At 42.3% G+C, this 10,146-nt stretch overlaps 1 protein-coding gene across 3 annotated transcripts in view; it reads left to right on the top strand.

Moving 5' to 3' along the window:
* The first annotated feature begins 397 nt into the window (after window positions 1–397).
* The window catches only part of TIMM44 (translocase of inner mitochondrial membrane 44), a 51,114-nt gene continuing 41,365 nt past the window's right edge, over window positions 398–10,146 (top strand). Inside the window, exon 1 of one of the 3 annotated variants that reach the window (XM_031948289.1) lies at window positions 398–1,732. In XM_031948289.1, the coding sequence (XP_031804149.1) occupies window positions 1,616–1,732 (117 nt within the window). In that variant the 5' untranslated portion in view covers window positions 398–1,615. Of the gene's footprint in view, window positions 1,733–8,527; window positions 8,683–8,802; window positions 9,446–10,146 lie in introns of those variants that run through there. The other 2 variants (XM_003760888.4, XM_023496913.2) reach the window with 2 other exon arrangements.

Below are 10,146 nucleotides of genomic sequence, written 5' to 3'. Positions count from 1 at the left end.
TACATGGGTTTGTTTTCAATAAAGTATGACATTGCTGTCCAAAAGTCTAAAAGAAAATGAATCCCATTGTGTTCTTTTGAGAATGCTTCTGTAATTAGTTTTTATGATTTTCAGAAAAGCACTGCTGAGTTCTCCATCTTCCCATTGCTTTTTTATTCATATGATTAAAAGATCTTTAGTGTTTTTTAAAAGAAATCAGAGTTAGGTTTTGATAATCAAGAAGATTTCAGATTAATAATAAAGAAGCTTTGAAAGAAGAAACATTTTTTAAAAATGTAGTCTTGAGTGTGAATCTTATTTTTTTGTTGATGGCTTTCTCAAAATGAATGAAACTTTTCAATCATTTTCAGAGTTTTTATAGATGCCAAATTGATATATTGACATGTATTACATAGATTTTATATGTAGTAGAAACATGCAAAACATTTTATTAAACTTGTTCACAGTCATATAGACATTTGAATTCAATTCCAAAGATAAGCTGATGCTTATTTTCAAGTACAATGTTGTGGTTTGGGGTTTTCTTTATGAATCCAACCTTATATTTGTGCAGATACTTGATTCTTTTCACAGGCATCAGGGATGTGTTAATGCCTCACATGTTAACCTATAGTTTGAATTTTGTGATATTTTTAGTTGTAAACAAAACAGGAAAACTGACATGTTATAGTTTAGGAACTGGTCATTTGTAACTTTGAATCAGTAGAAATGGAATTAAAATTATAATAATACAATTGGTTTACTTTATACTTTTTAGGCAAGCATGTCTTTTCTCCTCCCCACCAAATGGTGCTGTATCTTTGGGCAAAGGGTTGCTCAGACTGAAGTCTTAGACTGTGAAGGGGAGGGAAGGAAAAAATTATGCTCTCATGTCTTGAATGTTATTTGTGAAGTTGTCTTATGTGCATTATGTTCATGTACTTTTCATCAAATTTCTGTTCTTCATGGGGAATGCATTTTGTAGACTTGAGAATTTTTCCCAGCTCAAGTCCCTCTGGCAATTATAGAAGCTTATGCCTGAAACCCCACTCTTTTCCATGGTCCTTTTTACTTCTTTTTCCTGTAATACAAGTTTACTTTCCAGGCTCTCTTATGCACTGCTGATTGTAAAGGGCCCTTTACCTCAGGATTCTAGAACCCAGGACCTATGACTGTCAATTCTGTGCTTTTGGGTATTCCTGGGCCTGCCTCTGTTATTCCCACTTTATTTCTATAGTTTACAGACCCTCTTAGCTCTTTCAGCAAAACATAATTTTTCATTTTTAATTGGCTAGGTTTCCTCTCATCCCACAGAGCCAGAGCTTAGCTTTGCAGCTATTCATTTCACTTGCCATTCCTCTGCTCCTAATTTTTTTTTTAAACATGGTAAATAAAGTGTAATTTATTTACCCCAAGAAAACGTCCTTATTTACCCCAAGAAAACGTCCTTATCAGCCAACACTTCCTGAACACTTACTTGGTTCATTGGAAACATGTTAAATTTCTCTTGACCAGACTTTTAGTATAATGTTGAAGTCACTGGTTTTTCCTTTCTCTTTTATGTGTGTCTTGCTGTAGTTCTGTGTTTATTTCCCTCTTTTTCAGATATGGAGAAGCTGTCCAACTGCTTAAAAGGATGTGCCAAATGTCTCCGGAATGTGTCCACCACTGTTGGACCTGCCCCGGGGCCTGCACTGCCTCGGGGAGGAAAAGGATGCACCTGGATGGGAAACCTGCACCAGGAATGTCCTTTGTATGTTCAGATCTTAGGGGCAAGCATTTGGCTCCCCAGTTGGTCTTTTTTTGATACTTAATTGTCTCCACGCAAAACTGCAAAATGTCCACTTCTTGACCTAGGTTTGCAAATCTTGGGATTGTTCAGCTCTGGGGGTTGATTGGTGTGTGCCCTTGAGCAAGTCACTGGCCTGCTTTCTGTGTGTCTGATCTATAGAATGAGAATAGTCTGGTGAAACTGCATAATTGATCAATATGCAGTATGCCATTGAGAGGAGATTGAACCTGGTGGTGGTTTTGTTAAGAGTGTTTTCTATTGAACTTCATCTACCTCAGGATTGATGGACTTCCTATTCTGTCAAACTCCTTCACTTGAAGTTTAACTATTTTGGCACTGAATCTAGCCTGATAATAAGGAATTGCCAAGTAGATGAGAACATGCTAGCTGCCTGAGGGTTTGGGGCCACTGGTATATTTCAGATGAACCAGCTATCCACTATTCTTCACAGCTTTCTCTTTTGGCAACCGTTACTTTTGAGACAGTAGGCATCTGTGGAAACTGCTTTTTCTTCCTACAGGCATTCTCAGAATTATTTTTTAAAATTCATTGTTTCTTAGAATGTTTTGAGGATATTCCTAGAAGAGAAGTAAAAGTCAAAAACCAATCTATTTCCTTTTAATGATCCTCAATTCATATATTGTTTTTTCAAGTTAGATTTTGTTTAATGATATGGAAATGTGGGAGAGTTGCTTTCATGAATGTAAGCCAAAACAATTTCGAAATTCTGACTTGTGCAGCTATGATTTATGGGATGAAAGTGGGAGAAACAAGACAAAACTAATGTCATTCTTGCTTAACCTCCCTTATTGTCTGCATGTTTGAAAAGAAGAGAGACAAAACAGATAAGAGGAGAAATGATTGAAGTAAAACTCTACAGACAAGAGGAGAGAACTTAGATTTAGATATTGGATCATTTCAAATCTTAGTTTATTCTGCCAGTACAGAACAAACTTTGTATTCACCAAATGCTACTATAGGGAAAAGATAGCTTTGTCTGCTCAACTTAGAAATCCTTCATTGTTGTTGTTATTTATATATCGCTGTCATGTTCGAGAAAATTGAGATTCCCTTGAAGTTGGTTGGTCTTTGACCTGTATAATCAAAAAGGAAAGGAAGAAGGTTAAGGTGGTATTCTTTTTCTGGAACCTTTTATGATATAATATAAACATTTATTACCTGCCTGATGTGTCTTGAGTAGTGTGCTAAGTCCTGGGGGACAAAGTCTTGACCTGCCAGAGATCTTTAAGGTATTTAAAATTTGTTAAAGAGAATAAATGAACCAGCACAAATAGCAAGAGGGGTGTGTGTGTGTGTGTGTGTGTGTGTGTGTGTGTATGTGTGTATATGTATGTATGTTTGTGTATTTTAAGCTTCTCTTTTTATTATTTTATTCTTTTAAGCTTCTTCCTAAGCAACACAGGAGAACCACACATTAGTTGACCTTGTTTGTCTTTCCTTCTCAAAGAGGACCGTTCCATCAGGGAGATAATGCCCTGACATGAAAGTAAACTGGATTTAGATGAAGGAGGGCTGTGCAAGTTCACCAGCCTCACTTTACCCTTCAGAGCCATCTGGTTCCAGTGGCCAGATATATATCAGGACAACTGTGGAGCTGGGCCCTGGATGCAGGGTGAGAGCTTGGCCTTTTTAAGCTAACAATCTGAGTGAGGCTGAAACCATTAAGTGATTAAAGCTAGGTAGTAATTGAGGCAAAGAATCTCTTTCATCTAGTGGGAGGGAAAAAACTAAATTAGTATTATTTTAAGGAATTGTGAAAAGTTAGCTGGCAGAAGAGAAAAAAGGCAGGGAGTGGAATGAAGAAAAGAATAGCACAGGGCCTGGCATATAGTAGGTGCTATATAAATATTTCTTCCCTAGACATCCTCTGATTTGCCAATTCCTTTCCTAAAATATGGTGTTGAGCTAAATCCTGCAGAAGTCATCTGATATAGGTTGAGTGCAGGAAGAATGTAATAGGTTATTAGAAGTATTCAAGTAGTACCTGGATGACGTTTATTGGGAATGTTGCAGGGGCGCTCAAAATATTTTTGGAAGAACATTCAAGAATGGAATGACTGACCTTCAACTCTGTAGCCTAGGGTGCTGTTCTCATGTCATTTATTTAGCTCTCTTGTCTTTAGCCCTCTAATTAGGAACTGAGGAAATTGGAAGTTGGAGAGGTAGTCAAGGAAACAGGAAATTTGCATAGTGGGACAGTGTCATGGTTCATCTCGTCACATATTATCATCAAAGATTCCAAGTAGTATTCTGTAGGGACATTTGTTCCTCCTGACAATATTAATGATTAAATTAATCCCAGCATTTAAAAGCCTATTCATTTTTTTAAAAATGGTCCAAATTTTTCTGAGTTATTATGGAAAATAGTCCTTGTTCTCAGTCTTAAGGTTCAAACAGTGGTTTCAACTTAGTACTTGGGAATTTGGCAGGCAAGTCCATGTTTACTTTAACATACACTTTGTGATTTTATATGTTTTGAACATGTTCTTTCACAGCTTCACCATTCCAGATGGAGACCCCATCTTTTTCATCTCTTTGTGGGGCCACTTGCCATTGTCCATCCTACAATGTAGTGTATAGAACTGAGCACCCTATACCAGATTTAGCACCCTCAAGGAAGAGTATTGGAAGAGTTACACTAAACTCAACTCATTTTTGACAACCTCTGTAGCATTCAGCTCTCAAACACTACATTTTAGGAAAGATACTGGCAAGCCGTTGTGTCAAGGAAAGTATATTCAGCATGGGGAAGGGGAAAAATATTTCTATAGCACTTAGGAGTTAGGCACTTTATAAATACTGTCTCATTTGATCCTCACAACAGTCCTGGGAGATGGGTATTCTCATCCTCATTTTACAGTTGAGAAAACTGAGGCATATAGGTTAAGTGACTTGCCTAGGGTGACACTGCTAGTACCTGAGATCAGGTTTGCACTCAAGCCTTCCTGTTTCCAGGTCAGGCACCCCATCACTATACAATCAGCTGGGAGACTGACAGTGACAACCTACAAGGCATAATTGGGATTACTGGGTATAGTTAGCCAAGAGAATAAAATATATGAATATAATGAATTAAATCACCAGTGACTTCTCATTCATGACATAAATATTGAGGTACTTGATGAAAGAAACAAGGTAACATTTAACACTATTTTATGTCATGACAAAACCAAGGCACAACTGCTGGGCTTGGCTGAGTTGAAGAAGGCTCTGGAAATCCTATCATATAAGGATCAATTGAAGGAATTGGGAACATTTAGTTTGAAGGTGGGAAGATATATGGGGGGAAGAGAAAAGGGGGACAGGAAAGAGTTTTCCAGTCCAACCTGTGGAAGAGGAATTAGATTTGTTAAATGTAATTTCCTTATCTTGCATAATTGGGGGTTGAATTAGGTGATCTCTATAGTTTCCTTTCCAGCTCTTAAGTTCTTTGAACAAGTGGGTGTAACTGGCAGGCATGAACATTTCTACTCATTAAAATCTTTCAAATAGTTCAAGTGCTTGAGCATATGGCCTTGGTGTGAATAGCGAGTACTTCATTATTGAAAGTCATAAACTGGATGACCATTTGTCAGGGATTCTTGCTTTGAGAAGAAGGGACCAGATGGCCTTGCAGGCTTATTCCCATTTCTTTTGATTTCATTGCCAAGTCCAAGATCCTTAAAAGCCCTATGTCTCAGGATGGACTCAACCTTATCATGAATTAAAGGCTTTATTTTGCACCAAAATATGGTAAAATTCAGAAGATAAGATAGTGATCCTGAGCAACTGGACCTGTTTGGCCTGAAAAAGATTTAATGGGTCCTATGGTCATTATGCTTATATACCTGAACTTACTGTAGAAGGACTAAGCCTAGTTTATGATTTCCTGGGGGGGAAAAAAAAAAAGGCAAGGAATTAAGCTCTAGTCTCAGCTTGAATTGACTTTACATTTGTTAGTTTCATACTTGAAATTATGAGAACTAGAGGTTGCCTCTCATACCAAATCAAGGAAGACAATGGGACTGTTGTTGTTTCCAGCCTAAGCTAGAAAGGAAACATGGCTAGTTGTCTCACTGAAGTTAATAACTGCAGCAATAACTGTGACTTACATGATTAGAAACATTGGAAATTTGAGGAATCAAATAAAAAATATCTTTGATTAGAAGCACTGAAACGGTTGGTATTATTTAACAACATGACATTTTCTTGTTTTCGTGGCTCTTGCTAATTCTTCTTGGGAGTCATCTGTCCCTCTCTCCCCGCTGGAATTGGGAGGTTGAAGCTAACCCAAGGAACAAGGGTGCCATGTCATATAATCATCACAGAATCCACTTGTCATCTTCCTCCTTCTCCTTCCTGGAATCATAAAAGGCCAGGGCCAGCCCAGTGGAAAACTTAAGAGGATGGACAAAAGGGATGTGGCCTGATGGAAAAGGCAGAGTCACTCCCTACTACAGTGAAAAGTGGGGCACGTAAGAGCCCATTCTTCTTTCCCATAGCATCTTTCTCAGGAGGTGAAGTGCTATGAATCAGAATTCTTCTTCCACCCTTCTCCCCATACCCAGACTTGAAAGGGTCTTTGAAAGCTGTGAATATTCTATGACTGCTGAGTGGGAAGACTTGGAAAAGACTTGAACCATGAAGGCCAATAGAAATACCACAGAAAAAAATTTATGCTTTGATAATTTTCAACATCTTTAATTCAAAATCTGTGATGTCTCAGCTTCTATGAAGCAAATTTCAGAACAGCTGTTTTCTTCTCAGCCCTGTGCCCACCTCTATCCTGCCACTGTTATTGAGGGTCGATCAGAGAATTAAGTCAGCAAAAGCTAGGCACATTTTGTTCCATTGACTTCCTACTAGTTCATAATGGAGAGTGGAGGAGGTAGAAAAACCCTTTCCTAGCCCATATATTTTGGTACAGATGCCAACTCCTGTCACATTTTCTGAGGTCTGTCCCATATAAGCCTTTGCAAAGGAAAGGGGTGGTGTCAATATCTAGCTATTAAATTTCCTGCTTAGAGACCTTTTCTTTCTTATTCATCTACCAAAGTCTCATGCAAGAAGTGGCACTAATAGAGACACAGACATAGAGATCATCTGTAAGGCAGGCAGGTGAAAGATTTTATTATTATTATTATTTTTTGCATTTAATTCATTGGTTTTTTCCTGAGAACCTTAAGCTTACTCCATCTTCAGTTTTCATTTAAGCCAGGCCTCTAAAATGATTCTACCCAATAACTTTTTTTTTTCTGCTTCTATTTACTAGGGCTCTTTTTCCAAGCACCCCCTTTCTCAACGTATTTCACTGGAGCTAGCAGGTCCCTAATGCTGTAGCCACCATGCCCCTCAGGGATGCATTGAACTCTATACCTTTCCTTTTACTTTACATGTTCACAAATTAATATTGTATTTTTGAAATAATTTTTTACTAAGGGGAAAGTTCACAATGGCAACATGCACAATTCTGAATTGTCTGCCATAATCCAAAATCTAGACTGCTGTTTTAGCAAGCAGTCTCTGGTATGCTACTTCCAGAACGTGGTTCTTGGTCCTATGACCAGATGTCACTCATTCCCTCTGATGCCTGTCAGCCACTTCTCTGATGGATAACACATTCCTCTTGAGTGAGTCAGTCTTCTCACCTCTACTTCCAGTAGGCAGATCAGCTTGGGCATAATATAATTTGAGTGCCACGGCTGATTTTTCCTACCACAGGATTGGCTTTGTCTCTCTTCTAGTCACAAGCAGTCTATTCTCCTAAAAGCTATACTTGTAAAAATAATTGGACTTAGCTCTCAGGCAATCTGTTATAATTTGAAACCGACTCTCCACATAGTTCATTTGGAAACATGACAAACAGTTGTAAGGGTGTCCCTTATTTCTCTAGGTATGGATTCTCAGCCCCAGAAACGAGCTTTGAGACTGGTCAGGTTCCGTCACTGCCGCTTTTCCGTGGGAAGCTTGATGACTTACGGCTAGTTCCGGGAATCCTTTCTCCACTGCAGCGAACCCAAGAGTCGGGACCTCTACCAGAGGGACCGGTTCTCCACGAATAAACACGAACTGGCCAATCTGGGGATCAAGAAGTCCAAACGGCACAGGATTGCAGGGGAGATGCACAAATGCTAGGAGGAGAAAAGTCTCGGTTTCAAGGCATGGAGAGCGACCACATGCCTGCCCAGCCCACCTCAAGCGGCCTGTGGAGCTCTGGCTCTCGGCTCCTTTCTACGTCGTAAAAGGCAGCCAATTGGATACGGTCACCAAAAACAGCACCGGCTCTCGGGGCCACAAGTCTTGCCCGGGACTGTCCGTTTGCCGGTGCCATCTGGCCATTCATCTGCTCCGGCTCGTTGGTCTGACTCCGTGGCTGGAGGAATGTGGTCGCCTTTGCGCCTCTGCTCGAAAGCTTTTCTCACTTTGTTGCCTGCCCGCTGGTCTCCTTCCGTTTGTACCTTTTCGTCTGTCGAGCTGTTTGCACAATGTCAACGAATACGGTTTCATGGTTCACCAGCCATTTCACTCGTCTGCCTGTCGTCTTCGATGTAGTTGACTTCCTTTAGCTCGGTCACGCTTCCTAGCGAGTACACTAGTCAATATCTGTTTGCCCTTTTCTGGCTGCACAGCCGTCCCGCCTTTCCATTTGTCAGCTTATCTGTCAATCCCTTCAAGTCCGTCGATTTGTTCCGCCAGCAGAGGTCGCAGATTCGGGAGTCTGAGCACACGCAGGCGCGCAATGGTCTTCCGCCGGTGGCGAGGCTTTGTGGCCCCGCACCCTAGACCCCGCCCTAGGACCACCTCCTCGAGGCGACGGGTGGTGACGTATTCCAGTCGCGCCGCGGGAAGGTCACACGGCCTTCTCCAATATGGCGGCGGCGATTAGGGGTGGATGGTGCCGCTGCTCCCGGGTGAGGTGTTGAACGAGCGCGGGGGGAGGAGGAGGTCAGGAAAGGGCGCGGCGCGCTCTCGGCTCCGGCCTCGGGCCGAGCCGGGCCTGTGTGCGCCAGGGCTCCCAGGGGGGCGGGGCCGAGCTGCATGCTTCGGCAGGGCTTGGGGCTGGCGAGCCGGCGGGCGTTCGGGGCGAGGCCGCGGCTGGGGTCCCTTGGGCCCTGACCTTCTTTGTCACCTTGGGGCCCACGAGGCTTTCGGCCCTCTCAAGGCTAGCGATCTTCAGGGCCTGGGCGGGGGGCTGCAGCCCTGAAACGTGACTTCTCTGGGAAGGGGTTGGAGGGGCCCCCGAGATCTTGGGGCCCGCTGCTGCCCAGCAGGACTCGGCTGTAAGGGCCCGCAGAGCCCATCTCCCCCAACTCTTCCTGCAGATGAGGAAACTGAGGCCCACAGAAGGAGCTAGCCCAAGGTCACAGCATTATGCGTCAGAGGCTGGCTAGGAGTCCTAGAGCGGGCCTCTGCAGAAGGGGATGGCCTGGCTCCCAGTGGTGGGGACGGGCTGAGAGCAGGACCCGAGGCCAGCCCTTCCTTAATGGGCCATGCTCTCTCATTTTAAACTGGAAGAGACCAAGGGCTGCTCCTGCCTGTCTTTCCTTAGCCAGGACCCGGGCATCCCAGAGAGTGACAAGGAGGGCGAAGTCGGAATATGAAAGTCTAATCTCGGGTCCAAAGCACTTCATCTTTGTAAGGGTCGGTGGTAGAGTCAGGACCGGTGGACAGTTGGTTAGTAAAGGGTTTGGGGGAATGGGAGTGGTCAGGGGAGACTCGGTTTAGCCCAATGTATGGTCATGGATCTGACCAGGTTGTTTCAGATTCATTAAGGGAGTATTAGGGCTCTGAAGGAAAGATGGCCATTAGATCTTGTTGTGATTAGTTCTTGGAGTCTGGCTACCAGTTGATGTTTTTAGAGGATGGTGAAGGACTGAGTCCAAGGGACCAGTTGAAAACTCATCTTTAGCCTGAAGCAGAGACAGAGACAGACAGAGACAGGGAAGTATTGCCTATAATAAATAAAACTTGCTGAAAGTTAGATTTACTCCTAAGTGTAGTAGGCCGTCCTCATTGAAGATGTGCAGACCAAATCACTGGTTGGACCTACAGTCTGCAGGATGTATTGGATGGCTCTGAGGTTCAGTGAATTCAAAGGCAGACTTACTTTGCTAGTTCTGATGGACTGCTCAAGGATTTCTGCTTGTTTTCATCTGACTGTATCTGTATTTAGTTCTGGGTTTAGCTTGAGAAAGGACATTGATGGAAAGCAACTGTGCTGGAAGAGGATCAGTTGAAGGAATCGATTGTTTTATTTAGAGAAGAGGATCAGGTTGGGTGGAGAGAGGTGATACCTGTTGTGAAGTATTGTCATATAAAAAAGAAATTGAATTCTTTAACCTCAGAGGGCAAAATCAGTAGCAAAGCATGGAAAG

Source organism: Sarcophilus harrisii, chromosome 1 (genome assembly GCF_902635505.1).
Source record: "Sarcophilus harrisii chromosome 1, mSarHar1.11, whole genome shotgun sequence".
NCBI lineage: Eukaryota > Metazoa > Chordata > Mammalia > Dasyuromorphia > Dasyuridae > Sarcophilus > Sarcophilus harrisii.
This window is presented reverse-complemented; position numbering and strand designations above follow the sequence as displayed.